A 26,957-nucleotide genomic window follows, 5' to 3' on the forward strand; every position below is an offset into this window, starting at 1 on the left:
TCCTTTTTTTCCCTGCTTATTAAAATACACACAATGTTTATAGAGGAAGAGAGGGAAGAGTTATAAAAATAAACTTACGTAGACAGATTATTTAAAACAAATAGTAACTTTTGGTCTAAATAGTACGTTTCCCACAGTGAAGCTACAGTATCAAAGTAGCCTACAGATAGATTTACAGATAGATTGAATGCAGATCTGTATGGCAATGAAAAGCATCTGGTAGCACTGTAATGTTGTCATGAGATGAAAGCTTCGTTGTAGCTAAGTTTATATTCCTGTTGTACCAATTAGCAATTTCAGTGTTAATATTTTATAATTTGACACGTGATCATGAAGCTTATATTTTGAGCAGGTAAAAATGTAACTTCTTGTCTTGCTTTTTTATTGATGAGTTTGTTAGCACTCTTGAATTTTGACTATGTAAACAGAAAAAAACCTCTGAACAGAGACTTGAAAACCTGTTATTTTCAATTCTAGTGCAGCTTATGGACTTAACACAAAGTCAGGTTACTTACCAACAGACGTGATTATCACAGAATACCTTACTTAAAACAGTGAATGGGTTTCCCCTATGTGAACAATAAACTGTGCTGGAGAAAATACTTTTGAGGAGACATCTAATAATACTCAGTATCCCTGATTTTAACTGTCCTGCAATGAAAAGTCTTTCTTCAGTTGTTGATCTGAGCCCTGTTGATCTCAGCTGTCTCCTTACCTTCCCTGATTCCCGTTTCTTCTTCTCTTCCTCATAGGATCTTTCTGTTTTCTTTCAAAAGAAAACTGACAAAATACTACCTCACCTTCCCCTTTTTCTCATGTCTTTTGCCTGCTTACCCCCAAATTCTCTGTTTTCTCCCGTATCATAGACACAGAAATTATACTTTGGTTTATGTCGTTTAACCCTGTTTTTACCCGGTAACATCAGTCTGTCTTCTAATCTGCTTCGCACCTCACCTCACTGCTTCATTTTTTTTCTTAACGTCTCACTTTCTTTTATATTAGGATTTTCCAGTTCATAACTGAAAAGCAGAGTATTTTTTCAAATACATTTGGGTTAGCATGAAACAAAATGGGTTGGAGTCTTTTTTTTAATGTGAAATGGAAAATAAAATATTGTTTAGATTGTTTCTTCAGTGAATTTGGTTGCTTTATTTTAATGTCTTTAAACTTCTGTCACCACAACTTTTTGGAGGAAGGAGATTCATAAGTTTATTATACACTAAGGATTAAACAACATGCTTTTGTTTGTTTCAAACCTGCCACCTGTCTTAAAGGCAAAATATTTTGTTTTAGAAAACACTGTAGCAAAACATTTAAGTTAGACCCTCTCTCCAGATTTTCATCAAAGCTACACCTACCAATTCTTTCTGTGCAGCACTTCTAAGGTACAGCCACTTAGCTGCATTTCCATCCATTTACAGACCTGAAGCATCACCTTGGTCTTCTTATCCCACCATTCAGCTGGTGAGATCCTTTTCTTTGGCCTTGACAAATGCAGTCTTGTCTTTCTCACATCCACTCAGGGTTCTGCTGTAAAGGAATGATATTTCTAGCCCATCCTTATGTAACTTTGTAATATCACATTTGTTTCATTTTTCAGTTGTTTTCCCCCTTCTCTATTATATCACACAGAAGCTACTTGTCTTCTTTTTCAAGGTACTTCAGGACTCATTCCCTCTCAGTCATCACTCATTTACTATTTCCTATTTCTAGCATTCTAAACCTTATTCTGGTACCCACTGTAATCAGTTTAACTGTCATAAACTGATTTAGACCGAGTGCCTGTTAGAACATCAGTAAACTGTACACGTAAGTCACAATTAGGAAAAAGTGCTACCGTGTCCTTCTCTCAGTACAGATGTCAAAGCCCTTTGATGGTTTGCGAGGGAGTGTTACCCAGCTGCTCGCTTTGTGTTATGTCTTTTTTGTGGACTTGCAGCATGATCACAATCAAATTTGAGACCTAAGCTTTGAACAGTATCAGGTTGACCGTGGTTAAATTCCTGGCCCAACAAAATAATAAGATGAATAAGCACCATAGGGATAATGTGTTACAATTTTAAAAGACCAGAAAACTTAAGTAATAGCTGCAGTTGTGACAGGCTGAGGCTTTCAGGTGTGCAGTGTGTACTGTGACGGCTGAATCAAGTCATCTTTCTTTTAAACCTTCCATTTTGTATTCTGCTGCTGAAGTTAGGAATCAAAAGTTTCCTGTTTTGTGAGTGCCAAGAACCAGAGAACGAATGTATACTTGTAATTCATTTTCAACAATTTACAATTTGCAACCCATTTGAAATTTATTCTTGGAATTGAATAAAGAACTTTTGGAGAAATAACCAAAGATTTAAAATTCAGAATTTGCAGCTTGGGGGATGGAAATCAGAGAATTTTGTTGAGGTCCTTCTTTAGTAGTAAGAATACATTTGCTAACAACAGTGAATGTTTATTAATGAGGAACTGGATTGCTACTTGAAACTTCTGCCAGACTTCTTGGAAATGTTCTATTGAGAAGAACTAGTTAAAATGTCAGTATGAAGGATATTATTGTAGGTTCATCATTTCTTCTTGTAGGTATCATGTCTTCTATAATTTGACATTCTGTAATGCATTTGGGCTTTATATGTCAGATTAAGTTACTCGCTTTTAAAGTTAACTTTTATCTTGATGAGGATTTGTGCTATTTAGGTTTTAGGACTGATCTCGCGCCCATGTCAGCTGTTGCTGGAAATGATAGAGACATTTGGAATCTGGAAGAATCAGCTTCACAAAATCATCATGACTCCTTGAAAGAGTGCTGCCAGATTCCCAAATGAGTCAAGCCATATTTGAAAAATCTGTGGATCCAATTTATGTTTTTTCTGAGAGAATCGTAAAGGGATGTACTGATAATTCAAAAGTCTCTTCCCGGCTACCAAGCAAATTGCCCTGCCATTGGCTAGATTCCGTCCAGTTTCTTGTTTTCAGTGGTACAACTCTATGTGCCAGTATATGAAATGAAGAAATGAAAGTAGGAACAACTATGGTATGATTAGCATTAGTCTAACTTTTTTCTTTTTTTAAGGCCAGTAATGGGGGGTTAAAATGATAAAAATTAATATTAGAAGCTCCCGTCAAAGATGTGACATGGTGAGACTGCATGAGAGATTTGAATTCCTTGGAAGCTTGTGGAGTGAAAATTAAAGCGTCACTTGCTGAGCCTTAGTATGGCATTCTTCCTCTCCCACCCAAGACAAAGGGTCTATTGCAATTCTGTATCCCTGGATCAATTAAATTCCTTGTAAGCTAATTTATTCTAGACAGAGTGCATTTTTCTATTTGCATGTGTTCTGTTATTTTGCTACTCATAAATTCTCAGTCTAGAGAATAACCTTTACAAAGGATGAATAAGAATTTCCTGCATTATATTATCTTCAAAGTTCTACTAGTGTTTTCCATTTTTGGAAAGTAAAAGATCCAACGTTTAATGTTCTCCAGGATGCTGACAAATTATGTTACAGGTCTTATCTTAGTAATTGAAGTAAATAGGGACCACAAAGGCTGCTCTTCATCTTCAGCTATTATTTCTCCTGAATTATGCAGCAACGGAAACACAAAACTCAGAACTATTTTAATTCCGGACCGCTTTAGTCTTTGTTACCTCTAACATGTGCGAACTGAGGATATATTAAGGATGTACATTTCTTACTGGGTGATTGAATGGAACTTCTGTTCTTGTCAGTACATTGCTTTCCTAATTTTCTGTACATTATTCTAAAAATTGACTTCCCAGTAACATCGTTGCATAAAATACATAGAACTTTTTATCTGTTTTACAGGGTTGTGACTCTCAAATGAGCATGTCAGAAGTGTCCTGCAGTGAAAGTACCTCCTCTTGTCAGTCTCTGGTACATGGCTCAGCTCCAGAAATCCTTATTGGCCTCCTTTATAACGCTACAACTGGAAGATTATCAGCAGAAGTGATAAAAGGCAGCCACTTCAAAAACTTGGCAGCGAACAGACCACCCAGTGAGTGAAAATCTTTTTTCATCCTAATGCATCTGTACTGGTGGGGCTCTCGGTAGCAAGGACTTCAATCCTATCATTTAGTCTTACCCAATCAAAATGAAATAGAGCAATCATCAACTAATCTGTTTCATGTTTTATATTTCTAGTCAGTTGGGAAATAGCAAAAATCTAAAATTCAAAATATTAATTGTAAGTTGACAAGACTGTTTTAATTTTTCATGGTGACTGACTAATAAATTACCTTTATCATAATGATTAATTGCTAAATTACTAATGCCTCACATCACAGGCCAAGAATAAAAAGTTGGTGTTTAAAGAGAAAGTACATGCCAGCTAATATTAATATAAACACTCTGAACAGTTATTCCTGTTCCTAGAGGGGTTGGTACTGCCGTCTTGAATTGCTTATGTGGTAGTAATATATGTAGCTTGGGAATGTCAGTGAAGACAACAGAGAAACAAATTGAGACCTTTGGCGTATATACTGTGCAGAAGGAATGTTCATCATCGGAAAGGACTTGAACTGTGTGTTCAAGCATTTGCTCAAAAATACGTTTGTGTGAAATATCTGTGAACTTTATATACTTTTAAAATGGAGCCAGATGGAATGTCACACACGCAGAATGTTTTTACTGTCTCTAATTCTTTGATATAGCTTGAGAAAGTTCAGTAACAAACTTTTTTAAAAATGTTTTTTATTGTTTTTTAGATGATGAGTCTGATTTACTTAAGTTGTAGCCAGACATACCTACCTGTTCCTCTTGATTTTGTCTGGAGGCTCGGGTTTTAGCCCCTCTTTCTGTTTCTTAATATCCAGATTTGTATGGCACTAGCAGATTCTCTGACACTACTAGATTATGTAGCAGGCTGCCAACATTTTATAAGTGGTTTGCACATCTCACTTTGTGTTCAGAGTTTAGGAAGTAAGCCAAACAACTTGAGACTGATGATGTCCTCTTTCTTTCTTGACCCATGTTTTATTCCATTCGTTCATTACATTTGGCTCAGCCTTACTCTGCTTTGCTTTCTCTATACTTTTCACACTGATGGAGCCAGACTTTGTTAACATGGCCAGAGAAGGAAGGCGAAAGAAGAATCTCTAATACTTTTATATAATTAGGTAGCTGCCCCAGAGTCACCTATTTGGAGACAAAGCATAGAAATAGATGGGGAAAGCCAAGAAGGCCCAAGGGCACTGGGGTGGGGGAAGGAATGAACAGGAGAGAAGACCTGGAGAGAAGGGACTATGTGTTTCCTTAAAGCAAAAAACAGTAGGTGGCTTATGCTTATCTTTCTGGAATCTCTAGAGAAAGCCAAGTTTTTCTTAATATTTAGAATATGCAAGTTAGATGGGGGTTCAGTACTTGTTTTGAAGACGGATATGTTCATTCCCTGGTATGTTAATTCCCAAAATGTGCTCTGTGGGCCCATGCTGTCTAGCTAACAGTTGTGTGTGTCACTGGGGTCAAAAATCTGCTTCAGATTGCAAGAAAGCAGCATAGAACATGGCACATAGCCCTGTAATACCATGTTCTGTCTAACCTTTTTGGAGTTTGTGGTAACACACAAGATCTTGTGTGTTACCTTTTGTCATCGCCTGCGAAGGATGGGGGGAAGTTTTGGTGTTCATAATAATAATAGTCCGGTTCTGTTCAGGCAAATGCAGGTTTGGAGTTCTGTTGTTTCTAGAAAGCTGGAAACTAATGCACTTTCTAGGTCTGGTAAGACCATGCACAGAATGTTGTGGAATCCAGATTTCTCCTGTGGGCTGTTTTATGCCATCTCCCTCCCCCGCCGGCAGTGGCAGCCCCTTCTTGTAAACTCCTGGACCCAGGTGCATACCACTGCCATTTCCTAACTGCCTGTCAACTGCATCGTGGACACATACCAGCCTCTCTCTGTGCCATCATTTCCACAAAATGAAAACTAAGGCCCGTAGGGTTGATGATGAAACGCTCTGCTCAGATTTGTTGTTTGGAGCATCAGTGGTCCAAAATCCTGAGAAGTGCTGCAAAGTACATGCACAGGTCAGTTTTCATTCAGGTCTTGAGAAACTGTGCTAGAAAGGGAAGCAATTCTTTCCCACATGCGATCCTTTCTGTAGTCTAGGAGTTGTGAACCTATGCAATTTTTGTGAAATGCTTCTGCAGCAAATACGGATTTAGTCCTACATTTCTGCTTCTTGGTAGTATGTACTCCTCTGCTGCATATTTTTATGTTCTATAGTAACTCATTTAGCAACTAAGTACAGGCAAATAGGCCAAATCCTGCAGGCAGTAACATTTGATGTTAGAATGTGTCTTCGTTTCCCTGTGTGACAGTTAATACTTTGTCTGAGAAAGAGATGCTTCTTAGTATCCTTTAAAATTTTGTTGAAACGGGGTATGAGCTTTTGCACATTAAACACATGTGTGTGTATGCATGCAAACACATGTTAAATCCATAAATACATGGATTTTAACAAGTGAGATCTTTACATTTTAAATAGAGACCCATAGTTGAATTTCAGATGTAAGCATCTCTCAGGTATTTTTAGAGATTAGATGAGAGTCATTCTCGTGCCCAAGTCCATCACTACTCAAGAATGGAAGTACTACAATCAAATATCTGTAATTATAAAAGCTAAGAGCAAAACCAGCTTAGTTTTCAGTTCAGTGATTTTTCATTTTATTGCTTTTAATATATGAAGTATAATTACTGTGTGCAGTTTTTCTTAATATGCTGGAGTTTGCATGAAAAAGCATAAGGTTTGATAAAAAGGATACAGTGATTTTTTACCCAGTCTTCTGTAACCTAATCGTTTGCATGATTCTTTCTACGTTTAGTGTGCTTTAGAACCCAGTAGCTATTAGTGCTAAGATAACCCATTATGTAAGAGGTGTAATTTTTGTTAAAGATTACACAAAAACTGCACAAAATTTTCATTTCATTAAATTTTACCTAACAATCCTTTCGTTCAATCCTTTTTCTGATCTGTGCTACTAAGGTTTTGTGTTCTTCCACTCCAGTGAATAGTATTTCCTCTTAAACTTTAACCTTTGATCCTCTCTCACCCAACTATTGACATCTGGTCATTATTTCTTTTACTGCTTTCCACCCCCTGTTGTCAGACGGACTGTTCTGTTGTCTAAAACACTTGATAGGTGGACAGGTTTATATAATCCGAGGTGAGTTCCTGTAGAAACTAATTGGATGTTGTCTTTTTCATGCAAAAGAAAACTTGCCAGCAGTAAAGCTATCCACGGCTGCCTACCATATTGGTTTATAAAAGTGTATCTTTATTATTTGTGGCACTCTCTAATGCAAAAGTTGCATTTATCTCTGATTATGGATGTTGGGATTTCAGTGTACCTGCAAAGTGAAAATATTCGATGTGTTTCTTTTTATATAAACTCCAATCTTCTAGTGATATTATTCATTAACATGAATATGACAGGAATAAAGAATGAAAAAACAGATTGTTTCATACAGTTTTATATTTCTTAAAATCAATCTTATAAATTCAGGAAATGCGCATCCTTCTGCAGGAACATGGCTTGGTGCTTCTAGTCAAATGAAAATAGAGCTTTACAAATAAAGGTTTATACCCGAATACTAACAGCCAATGTGTGCTAACCACATTTACTTGCATCAGCTTCTTAAATGTATTTCCTAAGAGCACTGTACAAGCTATGTTTTAAACAACCATATTGAATGATGCAAAAACTTATTTCTCTTTAAAGGTGTATTAAATGTATTCCTTCATGAATCTAGGAATTAAGAAGTTTTTTGTATTGTGTAAACTTCTACCTTTGAATACACTTTGCTACATTTTGGTCTTTAAAATAAATAAAATTGGAAAGCCCGAAGTGAGAGCCACATCCATGCAGAGATTATTCTTAAGCATTTCATTCTGGCTGTTTTGATATCATCACTGCACATCAATGTTATTTTTTTTTTCTCTTCATTAGTTGCCTTCATTCTACTTTGTTTATTCTTATTCTCGGAAAATTCAGTGGTGTGCTTTACAGTGTTGTGGCTAGTTGGAGCTTGCTAAGTGTTAATGCAATTTAAGTTTGTTTAGGACAAATAAGGGGGGTCAACGGGAAGAGGATTATGAGGTATACCTTTAACTTAACCCATTTACATAGTACTGAAGCTAGTTAATTTGTTATTGTGTTTGTAATACTTTGCTTACTTGTCATCTTTTCATGTGTCTAAACTAAGCTGTGTTCAGTCAGCCTGGTATACACCATATCCTTGTGTCTTGTAAATATCTCATTCTCAAAAACTTTTGTTCTAAGATACCTGACATTCCAAAATATGATTTATTTTGTAGATACATATGTTAAGTTAACACTGCTGAACTCGATGGGGCAAGAGATGTCCAAATGCAAAACTTCAATCCGCCGAGGACAGCCAAATCCAGTATACAAAGAAACCTTCGTTTTCCAAGTGGCACTGTTTCAGCTTTCAGATGTGACGCTCATACTGTCTGTATATAATAAGCGCAGCATGAAACGAAAAGAGATGATAGGGTGGATTTCCTTAGGTCTCAACAGCTCAGGAGAAGATGAACTCAATCACTGGACTGAAATGAAAGAATCCAAAGGACAGCAAGTATGTAGATGGCATACTTTACTAGAATCGTAATGGATGGTACAAAGTGCAGTCGAGGTTTTAAGGGAGTTTGGTCTCTCAAGAAGATGATCATCCCCGGTCACAATCAACAGATTTGTTGTGGAAGTAAAAAACGAAAATTGAGGTCAACATTCCTTCGTAAAGAATGCACAACATGCAAAATGGTGGGATTTAATATATAATCTTCACTTAGTGTCAGACACTTCCTTGGTGTCAGAGAAGCCTTGCTGTACACAGATACGTTAGCGGTCTCTCCCCCATCCACCTGATGCTGTATTTGTTTGGGTTTGTTTTGTGGTTTTCAATTCAGAAACATTTGATGTAAAGTTCTCCAAATTAATGTAAGCTCCTCTTTGTGTACTTTTTGTATTGCTCTAATACTGTAGCTTCTGACCTGCCTGCATTCAGATTAAAGGTCAATAATTTGCACTTGGGGAAAAAGTTAATGATCTGTAGAGCAAAAGAAAAAAAACCCACCGGTGGAGAACACTTAGTAATATAGCAAATACGAATATACTGTTGTTTTACACTGAGTTTCCAGGAGCTTAGTACAAGTAAGTTTTCACTTTTTGATATGCAGTTGGTTTGAAAAATACTAGCATTTGGGCATCAGGTGAACTTTGACATCAAACTAATGTTTCTTCAATCTGTGACAGGAACGAGCTCTATATATGGCATAAATTGGGTTTTTCCCTCTTGCCTGTACTTCTGCCTAATCCAAAGAGACCAGATCATTAGTTTGGTCCCTTCCAAATCTCCTTAGACAGGTTGTACTGTAAAACTATGTAACTTTCTGTTGAAAGCACTTCCTGTATTCATGTATTCCAATGTAGGAAGCTCATAGAGCACGACTTTACTAAAATATATTTTCGTTAAATAAATTGATACGGATTTCTTTAAAATGTCAGCAGTTGGAAGTTAGGTCGAAAGACTGCGAAATACTATGGCTTTGGTTGAAATAGGTATCCGTTTGAGTCCCTTCCGAGCTGTTTTAGGGATTACCGTATGCCATTTGCTGGAAGTAGAGAGCAGACCAGGAGTTTTTACCTTCCTTCTTGGAGAAGAGAACATCAGTAAGTTATTTTTCTAGTGATTTGCCAGCAATTGAATGAATGTTCACACCCAAAGTAGAAGTTTGCTTTGCTTACGTTCAGGTTGGGAAACACAGCTTTCTAATGACACAGTTGAGAAGCCGCGGTATCACAAGAGAGTTTGCCATCAGATAAACACTCATGGCTTCCACCGAAATTAGGGAAATATTAGTGCTTCTGAGATTCCTATTTGTCCCAAATACTTTAACTGGAATCACATTAATTTACTGCCTGCTGAATCTAATTCATATTGCTGAAATTGTGGATTATTGAGTAAACATGTTTTTAAAAAGCTTCCCAATTTGAATATTCTTTTGGCCTGTAACTGTAAGTTTCATTTACTTTTAATTGTCGCTGTATGGAAAGCAAGCGATTCTTTTTCTTATAAATGATGGTGATGTCTTACTAATGTGGGACCTCACTGACTGTTGTAGCCCTTGGTGGGTAGAAGAGTGAAGTTTTGGATTTTGTTGAGAGAATTAGTGGTACCCTCGAGCGTTCTCATTAGGACAAATGTTTGTCTCTTGAATTTCTTTATAATACCTTTGAACAATCCTGGCTTTAGGGTGTATAGACAGCCAAGTACAGTGAGATTGGAGACAGTGAGTATGCTATAATAAAGATATTTCACGTGGTTCTCAAATTCTCACACTACTTAACAATTTCATTAAGTCCTTTTTAAAGGATATTGTAGTTCCACTTCTTGGTTTATTTGGTGCCTTTTGAGAGGTTTATTTGCAGAGCCAGGCTTTCAGTTTTTATTGATTTAAAGATTTAAAACATTATTACAGGCTTTTTTTTCCCCCTGGTATTGCACTGCTGCTTCATTTACAGAAGCTTTATTTACTAAATACAAATAATGCAAAAACTTTCTTTAAACAGGAATGGTCTTGCAGTAATACAATACAATTTGTCTCTTTCAGTCCTTTTTGTTGCTCAGTTTGTGAAATGTAATGTTGAGTGTAGAACTTAATAAAAAGTCAGCATTAATTTTATATGCATAAGGAAAATGCTCAGATTTTCCCAATCCTTTCAGCTTTCCATATAATAGAAACACTGACTTAGAAGCTGTTCAAAAGCAATTTTTCAATGGATGTGGCTATTTGGGTGCTCTTTCCTAAAGCTGAAAGTTGTCGCTTGATGGTTGTCTCTTTGTGCAGGTTTTGCTTTATAAAATAATGTACAGTATTTAACAGCAAGAACTGAGCAAATTAATTCCAGTGGAGAATATACTTAACACATCACCATTGAACAAATGAAGAAATGAGTTTGGAAGGTGCAGCAAATAACCTCTTACAGAACCAAATTAAACTAAACTGTTGTCGTGACTTGTTTTTCTGTTTGTAGGTTGCGTTGCTTCAGTTGTACATCTAACCATTCAGATTTCGAAGACATTGAAATCTTAATTTAGGCACAGCAGAGATTTATAGTAGTCTGTGTTGGGCACATTTGGGAAGAGGAATCTCTTTCTAGATCTTTTCCCAAGGTATCCGGGTCCAGTCTGTGCTTCACAGAGGGAGGTTTGGCTTACTTGGATTTATACTGTACAAAGGCTGGGAACTGAATGTATAAAGAATGGAAATGAATGTTTAATTTTGAGGCAGTAGAATGTGGATTTGCCATGGAAAACCAGTCACACCAATAATTGGATTCGCCCTGGGATTTTTATGAATTAGTTATAGTATCAATAGCTGTCATGTTGTTTTTTCTTCCTAGATCTCATTCTTCTGATTTGTTTGTAATTTTGTTTTTCTTATTGCTTTATGCAAACTTATACTTTTGTATTTGAAATCTGCCTTTAGATATTGTTTTTCTTAAACGCTGCATAAGGGCTTATACATACAGTGTGTGCATTCAGTTAGGTCTTAAGCATGGAACAGAATTTCTGAAGAACAAAGTATCAGAAACAAATTAGAGGCATTTGTGTTTTCCTCAGAGTTGTCTGTGCTTTTTTTTCATAGCTTTTTGTTGTTTACCTTTGTTCAAAAGTACAGGAAGTACTTGGAAGAGTTTATCAAATTAATTACTTTTCTGTCTGCCAATATACCATGTAGAGATTACAGTTCTTGAATTGAATCTGTTTCCTGTCAGTGTAGCCTTAAATAATTATAGAACAGTGACGTTCTTACAGATTCTATTCTTGAAAATATTGCATCCTTTCTGCATATGATCTGTTTGGTTTAATGTTTAGAACATTTCACATACATCTTCTTAAAGTATTATAAATACGAAAAGGTTGGTTAGTTCCTTTCTGTGGTAAGGGCAGGATTGTGAAGGGCAGTACAGGCAAGCATGAAATCACTGCGCAGAAGGATGAGAGGTTGTACAGCGTTGGCAGGACATCGCTGTCTCCCACATACGTGGAGGCAAGGAGTCAGCAGAGCCATGCTTCTGTTCCCCGTTCAGCCAGGCGGCACAGGGAAGGAGGATAGTACTGGTAAGATTCAAAGCTTCGTCTTTCAATCTTACCAGTGGTGCTTCGTCTTTGAATCTTACCAGTGGTGCTGCCTCATGCTCAGGACTTAAGACATCCACGTTGTAACCACACTGCAAGATCTGACTGCAAAAGCAGAAGTTAGGCAAGATGCAAGTTCTGCTACTGGAGAAATATGACACAATTTCTAAATCCAATTAAAATCCTCTAACCTCATTAATAATTAGATTTCGAAATGTGGTGAGCCCTTGGAATGAATGTATGTGCTCTTACTGAACATCGTTTATCAATTAAGAGAATACTTCAGCTGAAAACAGATTTTATGGCATTTACTGTAGGAGATATTTTCACCTGCTTATTTTTGCAACCATTCCTGATGGCAGATGCAGTGCCAGTACCAGTACCTTCCCATTTTTCACACCTTTGGAGCAATTTTTGTTCTTGTCTAGAATTTGTGTTTGTGTTACTGATTTATTCTCTTTTCTCCCTAATGACTTGCTCCTGCAAATTCCCCAGCACCTTGAGAAGCTGTCTGTGGCAGTCACTGGGCCAAGGGCACCCTGCACCTCTTACAGTAAGGTACTGGTGCAAAATTTCTGTGACCTGTCCAACTCACCAAGATTTCTGAAATGCAAACTGTCAGTTTTAATACAGTGAAGCAGAAGAAGAAAACTTTTTTCTTTGAAGGAGACATTTTAATGTAGGAATTGAATACAGATTGCTCTTATACCTACAAGTTCTAACAAAAAGTCTGCAATAAAATCAGAGAATGAGGTTTGAGGGGAAGCCTTTTGGCCTGAGCTGTTCCAACTTGAAACTAACAGCAGAATGCCCTTTCATTTAACTGGGAGTTGTATTGAGCCCTTCACTTGCTCGTCACACTTTTCTGCAGGAAAAAAAAGCTGTCCTGTTTAAAGCAGTCTTTAAAATTATGGCTTGTCACTTGTAAGGCAGACTGACTTCCTCCTGAAGCAGAATTCTCAGTAACAGCTAAACATTCATTTAATTCTCCCACTGATGTGCATGCCTACTTGCCATTACTGTTAATGAGGGGAGCCCATGGGCATCGACAGGAGAGTGGACCTGACCCTGAAAGTGTGAAGTGCAATAGGATCAGTAGGTTAGAGCAGTGATACAGCATGGCGCCTGCAACACAATCAAATGTGATTTCAATTACGAATGGAAGTGAAAAAGCAAATACCCGGATACTGTCACAAACTTGTTATTTAATCATTATCTCTTATTTTTGTTTCTTCTTTTCCTCAGCTTCTGAAATAGTTTTAAAACTTAATATTAAAAATGTTACCGCAATCCCCAAACATCTTGATCATTTTAACTGGAACATTCAGCAAAGTCTATTGTTAGAACAAGCCATCAAGAGTGTTCTGTATTTTGGTCTGTTTAACTCAGCTGCCAGATTTTGTAGTGCATCACAGCTGGATTTCAGACTACTTTGTTCTGATGGCAGTTTTTGAGGGGAAAGTCACAGGAGTGTTTGCTTGTCAGTGAGTCAACGCCTGATGAAGAGATGTCATCTGAGAGTGAGAGCATTAAAATAAGAGACAGCTTCATACAGTGGCAGCAACAGTGACTCGAATTCCACTCTTGGAGCCTTGTGGCCCTCAGAGGGCCCTACTCAGAGGAACCGTGTCACGTGAACTGTGGGAGTTTATACATTCAAAACAGCACAGGTCTGCGTGGGCACTCCATGGCTTCTAACCTAGTGTATTTTACAGATGTAAGCAGGGTAGATAGTGTTTATTTGCCTAGGGTGAGTACCAGCTGGCCTACAGTGACATGGATTAGTTTAGCCTTAAGAACTTACCACTGCCCCTCCTTAAGTTCAAGCAGGGTTTCTTCCTTTCTGCAGACTATGCAGAAATCTTATGCACCCAATGTATCTGCTTACATTATGCCTACCTGAATACGGCACAATTATATTAATGCTAGCAAGCTTAGTTCCTATGTAACATGGTGTGACTGAATTAATAAATTGGTCCGATACATGCGGGATCAGGTTTTGCTATGCAGGCTTATGCTGGTATAATATAGAAATAAGATCCTTAAGCAGAGGAATGTGCCAGGAGGCAGGAAAGTGGATAGTATTGCTCCTGTAGGAATGAAGACCAGGAAACAGCTATGCCCAGAAAATGGGCAAGGCTAGCCTAACAGCAAGAAGAATTCATTCACTTCCTTGGAAGCATCTGCTGGTAGAGCTGGTATAAAGCCTCCAAAAGCTGCCTGTCCCTGAGGACCCTACTCGGGAGAGCAGAAGCAGTAATACCATACCACTGAAGGAATACCTCATGGACATTCAGGGATGTAATTAATGTCACCCTTTCTCTCTTATATCTGAGGACAGGAGTCTTGCCCATTGTATCAAGTTAATTTTTTTGCAGTGTTTTGCAAATCCTGTGGACATTCATTGCATGCCGAGGGTCTAAAGTGGATTGCTTTATAACTTTTTGTTCATTTCCAAAGCACGAGTTTGAATGAATTTACAGAATTAACTAGAAGCATTATCATAGCTTTGAGAGGTAATCTCTAGGCTGTAGCGCAACCAAGGAGCAGGGCTTTGAACAAGTTTTGATAGTAAATTTTGCAAATGGCTTATTATGACATTTTAAGAAAATTCCTAAGCAGCTGAATGTATGAGGGAGTATTTACGAAAAAGGAGATAGAGCAATGATCTTTTCTTACTATACAGCTAGTTTGCTGTCCTTTCCAGTAAACCACAAGGTTCATTAGTGCTCAGTACTGTTTCGTTTACGATAACTGTTTTTAATGTGATTTTCATGAGAAAGTGTAATTAGTGAAACCTTTTATTCAATTTTTCCCTTTCTTTGCTTTTTTTAAGGAGAGATGTCTCCTTATATAGTATATATACTTTCTTACAGAGCTTTCTTACCTATTTTTATATAAGAGGATTTAACAATGTAAAATTAAATGCTCTATGAGCAAAGCTGTATCACTGTTACACAATCTAAAGTGCTAATATAATGACTAAGGGCCTGAACCTACTGCCTTTTACTCAGGTCCTGGTTTAACCACGTCTTTCATGTTGTGTAGTTCCTTTCCCTATAAGCAGTTCCATCTATTTCTCCGGGATGACTCCAAGAAAGGCACTGTTAACATGAACAGCAGTGGTAAAACCGAGCCTCCTCTCCATTCTTAGCGGGACATCTGTCATGAGTAAAGGCTGCTGGCTCTGTCCCAAAAGTATAGTTATAGATTATAGTTCCCTTGATCTTCAGTAATTTTAAACTTGTTTTCTGGTGACTATAAGCTAATAACTGATCTTAGTGAATACAAATATTGAATCGTGCTGTTATCAGCACGATTACTAAAATGTGTTTCACATTTTAATTCATTCTTTCATTGGGATGTAAGGAGTTGGATTTGTGAAGCATCATATTGCATAGAGATAGCACACATTCGCCACATTTTTTAAAAGTGTATGAAATATACAGTATGTAGCATTTTCTTGCGTACTTTTATACTGCCTGTATGCCACCGATGCACTCGGTGCCTTCTTTCTTTTGTATAAAACGAATACGTAGAGAAACTAAAGTTATGGTGTGTAAGCGATGTCACTGCAACTGAAGAGCTGTCTTAACCTGATTATTCCTAGTACAGGAGGTTTCAAATGGCGGTTCGGTTTAACACAATGCATTTCTTTGAATTTGAAGTTTTCCCCTTTCCTTCCTCGCCCCCCTTTCCAAGAAACCTCCTCATACGACTGTTTATTCTTAATTGATTCCTGTGTCTGATGTAAGTCACATGGTGTTAACCAAAGAACCAAGCCTGTTTCTAATTCTTTGGACAAATAATGTTTGGACTTGCTAGTACTTAAAGACAGAAATGATATAGTGGATGTCTTTGAACAAATATAAAATAGGCTTCTGTAAATGTGACTCACAGCTGAGAATTCAAGATACCTCTTTTCTGACTGGTTGTGCATTATTGTATCAGTAGCAAAGTGTTTGAGTTGTATTTCTTTGTGCATTTTAATCAAAATCCCATCACAAGCAAAAATATAAGTAAGCCAGTGCTGTCAAATTAGCTTATTTTACCCATTTTATACCTATACCTGAAGTGTGCAACTTTGAGAACAGATTCGGCTTTTCAGCGTCTGAAGTCCCAGTATTATAGAACTGCCTAGTGTATGCTGGTCTTACAGAAACAGACTCATGCTGCATTGTACGTACATTTCCTACCAGTATCCCTTCTTTGTATAATTTATGTAATATAACACAGTTCTCAACTACTGTTTCAGCTTGAAATTCCTTAAATTTCAGTGCATGTATAGCCTTAAACATTTAAGACACCAAGCACGGTTTTAATGGGAATAGGATATATTTGCAAGTCCTGTTTGGCACAGAAGTCAGAGAATTATTTTTATACATCAGTCAAAGACTGTAGAAAATGGGTATATTGCAGTCACGTTATCAACCATGCTCCTAATTATATGCATTTAAAAGAAAGCATTTTTGCTGAAGTTTTTAGAGGTGAAATATCAGTGCTCATCTCCTTTCTGGAATTTGCTTGTTTTGTTTTCATACTTTTCATTTCTGTACAGAATCTTGGAGCCCCTAACTAATGTCTGTGACTGAATTCACCCCTATTTTCAGAATTCCTTGAGCTTCTTTTCTTTTCTGCTATGCTTTTAAGTTGAATAAGCAGTCATTAAAATTCTCTAATTTTTTTTTTTTTTTTTTTTACATTTTGACAGTAACATAATTAGAGCAAATTGCTGTTTGCAGCTGTTTATGCAGCTTACTAAAGTCTTAGGACTTTGTTTGAAACTGTCATTATAACCCAGATGAAGACATACGTTTCATGGCATTTCGGTCCACAGCAGGTGAAAACAGGAGTTCTGGCGATGAATGTGCAGATCTGCACATTGGGTGTCAGCTTGTAAATCCCCAGAGGGATTTATAATTAAGTGTCACCTTGTATCTACAGTATCTCCAGTTGTGTGTTGTCAGATACTTGTTTTGTTTTCTTTATTATTACCTAGCAAAAAACTACTTTTATCATTTTTGTGCTCCTGTATATTAATCTTGAGGGTTTCCAGTGTGCCAGATTAGTTTAATGTTGTCAGTTCTCTTTTTGTAAAAAAAGCTGGACTTTCAGCATACGCATCGCATTACTCTTCTGATTTTGGGGAGAGGCAGAATGCCACCAGCTGTTTTTAGTTATATTTACCTGTACAGCAGAGGTAACTTTAATCCCACGTTAGTTTGATCAAAACATGCTATAGTATATTTTCAAACTATGGATCTGTCACAACATTAAAAGAGTCATTTTGCGTATCTGAAGCTTTGCCGCTGTGGATTTGTATTTTGTTTGCTCTCTCTATTTGTATCGATTACCTCTGTGAAATGTATTTTTGTCAATTTGAGGGTTGAAGTTTGCAATGGGTTATTTCAAAGTATTTTCTGTACGTCGTGTCAGCTTTTTGCATGTGAACTTGATTGCTGGAAAGTATCTGAAAAAAAAAGGAAAAATCACTTTTAAAACCGGTTGTTGTCACTTTCCTTTGGAATTCGTTAGATCGTAAACAAATGTAATAGACTTCACTCTTCAGCAGATAGTAACGCTGGGTCAACCGTTTGAACTGCTGCCTGCATTAAAGAGAAGAAAAACTTTCTTAATTTTGGCAAGCTAACTAATCCTAGCCCTTACACACTTTCTGGCTCCGTTTCCAAATGTCCTAAGTTTCCCCAATTCCCTTTCTGTTCCTCACAGTCTTTGTTGATGTCATGAATCTTCTATTAGAGAATTTTAAATTAACCAGTGTGATAACGTTCTGGCAAATATCATGTGTATACTGGCAAATAAAGACACACTCAGGTGATCGTTCTGATTGACTTCATACAGTTTTCTTCTGGGGTCATCTGCGATTCCCTCTGCTTCTTTGTCCCACATATATTTCTCAGAAAAGATCTCATCTAACGTATTTATGCTTAACTTCCACTTTCTAAGGAATAAGTAGGCTGAAATAATTGATGTTTGATTTAAACATGAAAGAACACTTTCTGTAAGTAACAATTATAATTTTACTGTGACCCACCGTAGATCTTCTGTACTATCCTCTAATGATCTTTGTGGTACGTATTAGAAAAAAGCTTTCTGGGCTCTCACGGCAGCTCTGCTTTAGGATGTGCCTGAATATATGTACGTTTTAATACTTATTAGCATACATGAAAAACAGAATTGTTACAACAATTAAAGCATTTTTTCCCATCCTAGAGGTAGGAAGACTTAGCATAAAAAGCTTCTATCGTTTCTTCCCATTTCTGCAGATGAAAGGAGCATAGCCCAGTGACTTTTACCAGATGAAAGTGGAGGGAGGGATGCATTTCTTTGCTATATAGAACCATAGAATCGTTTGGGTTGGCTGATCGTCTGGACCCATCCTCATCATCTGTGAAAATCCTAGGACTTCTACAAATAAGATAACATGGTACTCGCTGCTGTTAAGGCTGGCATTTTCAAAAGGCTATACACTTAAAAATAACTTGTCACTCCGTATTCAGACTGGTACGTATTTGGTACTTGAGAAACTTCGAGAGGAGCACTTAGGTAGTGTCCATATTCTTTAGAAGATGTCGCAAGACATTTGGTACCCTTGTCTATCAGAAAGAAAAAAACCACAAATGTTTTTCTCCAGGTGATAATATGAAGTATTATGTATTTGTTTAAAAAGCGAGGATTTATGAAGCTGTGAAAACATGGCAGAATAAATGAAATAGATACGTTATCTGTGTTGTGATAGTTGTTCACCATTTATGAACAGCCAATTTCCACTCAAAGATCACAGAAAAAAAGAGTTAATACACCTGTGAATCAAATTCAGCTTTCAGCTGCATGTGTGGCACCTTTCAGTCACCCATGTTTCATGCATGTAGCTGAGCAGAATTACATGTAATGCTCATAGTTGTTAAATAGTTTGTTGTGCAACAGTAATTGCTTCAGACAGATAGAGCCAAGTTACATCACTTCTATGCGGATACAACTTTTCCTGTCAAAGGTTTTCTCTGAATAGTTTTCTTCATGTGGCAAATTCCACGTTAGATAGTATTTAAAATTGCTCTGAAGTCACTAGTTACTTGTTTCCAAAAACTCCTGTGGGTAAGGGCTACTTAGCATTTTTCCTGCTGAAATTTGTAGCATGCATCTTCTTTAGTATTTTTGTTTTTACAGTCCAGCAGTGCAGTTCTAATTTAGTGTTCGATTCATATTAGACATTTCATTTGACTCATAAATTACTCTACTTCCCCAAAATTAATGAGACCATTACTAAGGCATTTTGTTACCTGCTAATCATTTTGAGTAGCTACATTTCAGCATAGGGATTCGAAAAAAACAAATTTGCTGTGGTACCGGCATTAAGAATAGTAAGGATAGAAGGAAGCAAAAAATGCAGAAATGAAATAAACTCTCAAGTTAGATCATGCAACGAATCAGCTGGGCTTTAGATAAATGATTTATTATTAAATTCAAAACCTAATAGGTTTGTGTGTTCTGAGTATAGTTTACACTGGTTTGTTTTCCACTTAATTAGAAGCCTTACATTTAATCTTATTAATAATGAAAACCCTCTTGTCAAATTGTGTAAGATCATGTTGAACTAATATGTATATTTTAGAGGCAGAATAAAATCTCCCCTCGTAGCCTTTCATATTATTTCATTGCATTATGCAAAAATGACATTCTGCTGTTAATTTTGCTAGTGTGAAATAAGAAAACTTCAACTCATCTTTCACTCCTGGTTGAGAAAGCCCTGGTTTCAAGAACTGCGATGAAGGTAGTTCAGTCTCTGTAGCCCCCTGTTTACAATTAAAGGTTAACTGTAAAGAGAAATTCAGAATACCAGGCCAACTCAGCTTTATAAATGTAACCGATAAGAATATAAAAGATAATAATCAGTCAGTAATCAAAGCTTAAGTTATATCCTGTCCTATCAGTTCTCATTGCAGTGGTTCAACAGTTCAGAAAGGGAGCAGGCTCGAACACGCCAAAGGAGACCAGGTTTGTACCCCATTTGTTTATGAGAGTTAAGCGCACATTTTCCATGATGTCACAGCATTTTCCTCTGCCTGTGCAGAGACCTAAAGTACCAATAGACTAAAACGTCAGTCACACAAGCCTTTGCTAATTAATGCCTTCACCAGAAAATGTCTGGCATTCTTAGGAAATCAGGGAGGTATAGAATGTAGAGATCATTCATATTTATATTTTTTTAAAAAAAGCAGGAAAAAGGAAAGCTACTTAATCAGCTATTTTAAAAAGCTCCAAATCAGTCAGCTAGGCTAAAGGTCATGAAAATGTAGCTAGATCTAAGTAAGCCTCAGTGGCAAATCATCGCACAAGCTTGTTGCAGTTTTCCGAGACAGCATAAAAACACTTTGGCGCACACAAGCCAGGCCAATAGGCTAAGTGATAGCATTAACCGTTCAGCCTTCACCATCTGTTACGCATACAGCCAAGCCAACAGTTGGGATGAAGCCGTCCTACATGTCTCCTGATTTCCAAGCACATGGGTTTTTAATTGAACTTCTTCACAGAAGGCTTGCCAGCGAATACAAACTACCGTCATCGGCAGCACCGGTATGTACTGTAAAGTAGGAGCGTTGATTGGGAAATGGCAGTCGGGCTGTTTCCAGGCTCTTGAGCACACCTGTTAATAAAGCAGGGCGAGGGTGTGGTGGTATTTGCTGGTCTAAGCATGGGACTGGGAATCGGGAATACCCTTTAATTCCACGTTCGATGCGGACTGGCTTTGTAGCCTTAGCTGATTTACTTGGCCCTTATTCTCATTGCCAAAATGCCCATTTTCTTCCATGTCATTGATATATCCAGGCACTAAATGACCTATCGTAGTGTTAAATTAATCAGTAAAACTGATGCGTGTATTTTCATCTGTTGAAAGATAGTATGAAGTACTCTCTCTAAAGCATTCCTATACAGAAATTGCTGCATGCGGTATTATAGTCAGAAGAGTGCTTTTCCGCTTATGCTTAAACATGCCGAATACGTACGCCGAATACCTCAGTTATGCAGTCTTTTTGTGATTCTTGCTATCAACGAGAGTCACTGAAGGATCAGGATAAAGCCTAAGAAGATTTTTTAAAAGTTTTCAGTGGGATCAGTTCCCCGGTGTGACTGAACGAGAGCCTAAATGAGTGCCAGTGCCAGCACAAGGAGGGGAGTGGAAGTGCATAGCTGGAGCTGAGCTGTCCTTTCCCTGGTAATCCACACTTAGCTGAGCTAAATACGATGCTGAAACCACTATCTGAGAAAACTGTTATGAATATGGAGGCATTTTACATTGCTGACTGTTGCCTGTGAGGAATCTATCCAACCACTTCTCATCTTATTTTGAAAAAAGATCTTGTAAAAATTGTTAGAAGTGAAATCCGGAGGGGCAGGCAGAAACAATTCTAAATACTTTTGAAACACCATACAGAGTCCTTTTGATGGGACAGAAATTGCTACCTGGTTCTGGTGTAATGCATCCTTTCAAAAATTCAATTAGAAAATGTATAGCAATGTCATCATTTAAAATTCCGTACATTTAATACAGTTGATGTTATTTTTGGGTTCTCCTAAACCACCACCACCGATCCCTCTTTTTTTTTTTTTTCCTTCTTCCACCCCCAGAACACTTGTCCCACAGCAGGACCAGCTTCAAGGACATAGTTTGCCCTGAGGCGTTATGTGACACAAGAGTCACGGTAGGATTGCCACTGTCGGTGCTTGGACCCCAGGGAGCCCTTTGAGAGGAAGGCTGGTGGTGCGTGACCGATGTGGGAGCACCAGCACCACTAGGAAGCTGAGAGAGTGCAATTGCTGAAGGTAATTTCAAAGCAGGCGTTTCCAGACAATCTGTAAAGATCCAAGGATGCTGGTACCCAAGCCATCCCACATCTCGCACGCAGATTTGCTCCTCCACTTCCTTCTTGGGTTTTCTGTGGAACGGGGTGATCCACCCTTAGGCAAGCATTTCACTGCCAGAAGTATTTCAAGGAATTGTTTTTCTCCGAGTGCGTATCCCACCCTCTCTAATTATGCATAATATTTCACTGAGAGCTTTCTCAGAAGGTAGACGTGTGGCGTAAGATCTATCACGTCAACAGCCTGAAAACAGAATGTACTTAAACTGTTCATTGTCATTCCGGGCAATCCAAATTAGGCATCCCCAGTAAATGCTGCAATCAAAAGAACAAAAGCTGTAAAACGATTCAATGAATTTATAGTCCATGTAACCACTGGATAACAAACATTTCTGCTTTGTACAAAAAGTAGAAACATTGTAGTTTACACGAGGCGTGGGTTTGAAAAAATGTTAATGCATCATGGTGGTCTGTAGTTCCATCTTCCGCCTTCACTTGCATCCACTACACCATTTGTCAGTGGATTTCTCAGCAAGTTACTGCGCACAATCTTATCTGTTTCTTTTAGGGATACAATGTGGAGTTATGCTTTTCACTTTAATACTTCCTTTGGTGAGTGGATAGTGAAACGTTTAACAAATACTAATTAGAATATATAGTCCTGTGTCAACTGGGTGTATTGATACTCTTAACCTAACCCTGAAATGAGCCAGTTTGAAGATGAAGCCTAGAAAGCTCTTAGCGGTTCGAGCCACTGCTGCACACCAGTTTAAGGGAGGAGACGAATACATCAATACTAATTTAATGGGAGAATTTTCAGGTACACAGTAATTGAGTTGGAATTTGGCCAAAGCCTTGAGGTTAAAGAACCTACTCTTATGAAATGTATTAGAGGATCTTTAATGAATGCAAACAATTAAGAGCACAGTTTCATCTCTTCTGCAAGGGATAGCAGAAAATGCTCGTTTCCCTCCAGAAATACTATGCTGCCTGTAATCGGCCTGGGGCATTGAAAAAAATATGCCACCCTCCGAAACACCAGAACCGTTTTCTGATCGACAAAGATCTCAATATGTTGACCTGTAGGAGGAGTAGCTGGCTCATGTATTTTAGCAATAACTCTCACATAAATACTGACAAATAGCCACTAAGCAAGGAAAGAAATCCTGAACTAAATTGAATTGAACCACACTGAATTCAGCTAAGCTGGGGTGTTTTTTTCCCTTTTTTGTCTCAAAAATCGTGCTGATTTGCAGATTAATTTCAAACAAGTTTATTAAGCTCTTCAGATAGACTGGACAAGAAGAAGGTCTCCAGACTTGCCACTTTCCATAGGTAGATATTTCCATATCCATCAGTTCTTTTGGGTTTCTTATATATTTATTTCTAAATATAGCTAATGGTTGGGAAAAAGAAGCATGACTGGAAGAGTCCTTGGCAGCCTAAAAATGAGGGAAAATTGATGCTTTACAACTACTAAAATTGTTTGCCTTTGAAGCTCTCTGGGTGAAAAGAATTGTGTCAGCCTGCTCAAGCCCAAAACGTAAGTTACTGTATGTGCAGAGGGAATTACATTTTGTTATTTTAAACCAGTTTTAGTGCGTGATACTTTATCAGCTGCAATAGAAGTCCCTTTAAAAGCAACACCCTCTAAAATGCGTATGAAGGTATTTACTTCAGAGATTAAAAAAATATACAAGTCAAATATATGAGTGCTTGAATCTTTCAGTATGGAATTTGAAATGCTGATGCATTATGCTGCCTTGCACCAGGACGGCCCCAGAGCACCAACGATAGGCAACTAGCTTGGTAGCTTTCACTGACGAGAATGAGAAGAGAGCAAATCCATTATTTTAGGTTTTGTAACGCTATCTGTTAAAGCTAAATTCTTGCTAAACTAGCAAGATAGATAACTAGATAGATAACTAGATAACGGTTTGTTTGTTCCTTCTTTCACTATGAATTTACTTTTGGTTTTAACATCGTCTTGAGAGTGGTGTTCCTAGCACACAGACACGGAAGGGCCTATGTCAGGCCAGGTATCATTACGTACTCTGGAATTATTAAAAGCCTTAACGTTTACACCTGTGTGTGGAATTGCCAAAGTGGAACCAGGTGAATCAGACTTAGGCTAACCAGTGCCCTGCTGCAGAGTATAGTGGCCCTGAGAGTGAACCCCAATTCCAAAATCTGCGTTCAAATTTATATATTTAACTGTGGGCTTTTATTAAAATGATCGCTTCCTTTGTACAAGTACACTTTGAAACATAGTATGTGTTCCTTATTACCTGGATCAGATTTTGGGAGGCAAAACCAACTATATTTAAAAACATACACTGTATGTAAACCAAATAAGAAACTTTTTTTAGTGTCCTGCCTGAGATTCCCTGCATTCCCCTAATGCTTTCCTCTCCGGCCTCCGTGCTTAGAAACAAAGAGAGAGCAAAACCTGGGTGAGCGGTTAATTCCTGCAAGATGACATGGACTTGGAATCCAACTAAATAATATTCTTGCTTTTATATTTGACTTTTGGTTTGGATTATTCAAGGATATTTATCCTTCTCTCTTGGAATAATTTTGCTTTTGGAATAATTTCAGACAACAAACACAGTCTACGGTTTAACTTACTGTGACCCACTCTGGCTCCCAGAATAATTTCTCCTACCAATTTATTTCTCAATTGTTGGCCATGCTCTGCTGTTTTTTAACTCCTTTTGTGCCCCTCAGATTAGGAATTGCCACGGAGATATTTTTCTTGAGGACCTTTTATTCCTGATTTACTGTGCTTCTCTAAGTAAAGAAATTGCTCTCATTGCTGTAAAGTAGCAGGAAGCTGCTAATGCTTTTTGAGAGCAGAACCACACGCAGGAGGCTCATATAATTTGCTTTATAATTGAATGGTACGTTTCTCAGCATCCAGATTTTTAGCTGTTGGGATTTCTTTTTTAAGATGATACAGCCTTCAGAGGTTGCGATGTACTCCCATTAAAGACAACCGGGGTGTATTTCCCTGGCTCATCATAATAAATTGCTCGAGCAGACTATCGCCAGCGAATCGCCCTTCCAGTTCTGCGTAATCCTCCAGTAACCTTGCGCAAACTTCTCCCAAGCTGTAACAGAAACTTGGCACCTTGCTTCTGGCTATCCTCGAGTTGGGCTGGAGCCTCTCGGAGCTGTACCCCGCAACGTTGCTGCGAGCTTGGTTTTGTCTTTGGACTGATTGGATCTTTCTTCTCGGGGCCAGGTTCCGCCAGCTTTATTCAGGCTGAGTAGTCCCACTGCGCTCAGTGAAACTATTCATGGAGTGAGGTGAGCTTGAGGAACTGTGCAACAGGCGCTGGGCCGGCACTGTCTGGTCCTTGGAAGCGGCGAGAGGAAGGTCTTTTCCTCCTTTTGTGAAAAGCAGAGAGCATGTGTAACAGAGAGGGACGGCGAACAGGAACGCGTCGGGCAGAAGTAGACATGGGAAGGAAATGAATCTTTAATTCATTATCATGGAATAGCAGCTAAGCCAGAGCTAAAAAATACTTCAGAGATTTAACATGAGATCTAAATTTTATTTTAGAGTTCATATTGCAATTTCATTGCAATGACAAAAATGAATCAACTGAATAATTGAACCGAAGCTGATCATTATTCAGTTTTTCTTGGTGGTTTGATGGATGAACTGATAATGAAGCTTAAAAATCTCTCTCCTTTTAGCAAAAAAAAGTCACTGTTGAGCTCCAGGGTGCATGCTTGAGAAGGATTGGATGTACAGCGTCTGCTATTGCTGCTGGGGAGGAAGGTGGACGTGGATATGGGCACTGGAGTGAGTATCAGTATACTGTAAACGCAATGAAAATATAAAGGAATACACAAGCGCTTCCCCATATCTTCCTCTTTCCGTTTTCTTTAAATTTGGGCAATAGCGTATTCCATTGAAATCATGAGTATTGCTGCACAGGTTTGTTTAAACTAAAGCAATTGCACGTCCCCAGCCATTACTCATAGCAGTTACAAAACTTCACAGGACTTAGCTCGGGCATCTCCCCAGTCCCCGGAGCTTAGATGTAGTCCAGCACATGCCGTTTGGATAAACAAGAGGGTTGACACAGCTGTGCAGTGGCTAGATGGAGGTTTTGGAGCAGGCAAACAGGAATGGCTTTGGGTAATTGCCATTGCACCAGATCCTTCACTTAAAATGCCGTCCCTCCCACACATCAACACCGTCTTCCTTTCCGGACATTAGACACTACCCAGGTCTGTGACAGAGGAAAGTAAATCCTCTTCCTCAGTGCTGGGCCCAGCATTTGGTTATCCACGCTCTTTTTGCCTGAAGCTGCCTCAGGATAGAGGAAGGGGTAATTTTCTGCAGAGAGCTGGGTTGCTCCAGCTTGAAGACACCTGTGTTTTCCCCTTCTCCAGACCCCTATCTGCTCCTTCTGCCAGGAGCACGCACAGGAGACTCCGCCAGGACACGGTGTCCTTCCTGGTCGCTGGGAACGCCATCCACGTTGGATCCTTATAAATAGTCCCTACTCATGGCAATAAAAGTACTCCTGAAAAATCAAGTGCTAATAAAGACCAACTTCCAGTGCTAGAGGAAGAACCACTTGTGTGGATCAGAGCGCTACGCGTCCCAGCCCTGATGAGGACATACGCGTCAAAACAGTTCTCTAAATGAAAATTAGTTCTCAGAATAACTTTGAGGTTTTTATGCTACTGTTCAAGTAAAAGGAATAATCACTTTCTGTAGCACCGGCTAAATAATTGAATGCAGATCTTAGCAGAATATTATCAGTCCAAGGACAGTCGAAATCTACATCTCCGCTTTTGCGATGACAAATTGTGCAGAGGAATGCTTTTCTTATAAATGTCTGTGATCTGCTTATATTAACTCTCTCATTACCTCAGCTGCTTTTG

The 26,957-nt window shown here is 38.3% G+C and overlaps 1 protein-coding gene across 1 annotated transcript in view; it reads left to right on the forward strand.

Annotated features, from left to right (window-relative positions):
* SYT14 (synaptotagmin 14) overlaps window positions 1-18,019 on the forward strand; it is a 96,865-nt gene extending 78,846 nt beyond the window's left edge. Inside the window, exons 7-9 of the mRNA XM_076334494.1 lie at window positions 3,816-4,005; window positions 7,116-7,172; window positions 8,324-18,019. Of these exons, the coding sequence (XP_076190609.1) occupies window positions 3,816-4,005; window positions 7,116-7,172; window positions 8,324-8,637 (561 nt within the window). The 3' untranslated portion in view covers window positions 8,638-18,019. The remainder of the gene's footprint in view (window positions 1-3,815; window positions 4,006-7,115; window positions 7,173-8,323) is intronic.
* The last annotated feature ends 8,938 nt before the right edge of the window (window positions 18,020-26,957 follow it).

The sequence above is a fragment of the Aptenodytes patagonicus genome, chromosome 3 (genome assembly GCF_965638725.1).
Source record: "Aptenodytes patagonicus chromosome 3, bAptPat1.pri.cur, whole genome shotgun sequence".
Lineage (NCBI taxonomy): Eukaryota > Metazoa > Chordata > Aves > Sphenisciformes > Spheniscidae > Aptenodytes > Aptenodytes patagonicus.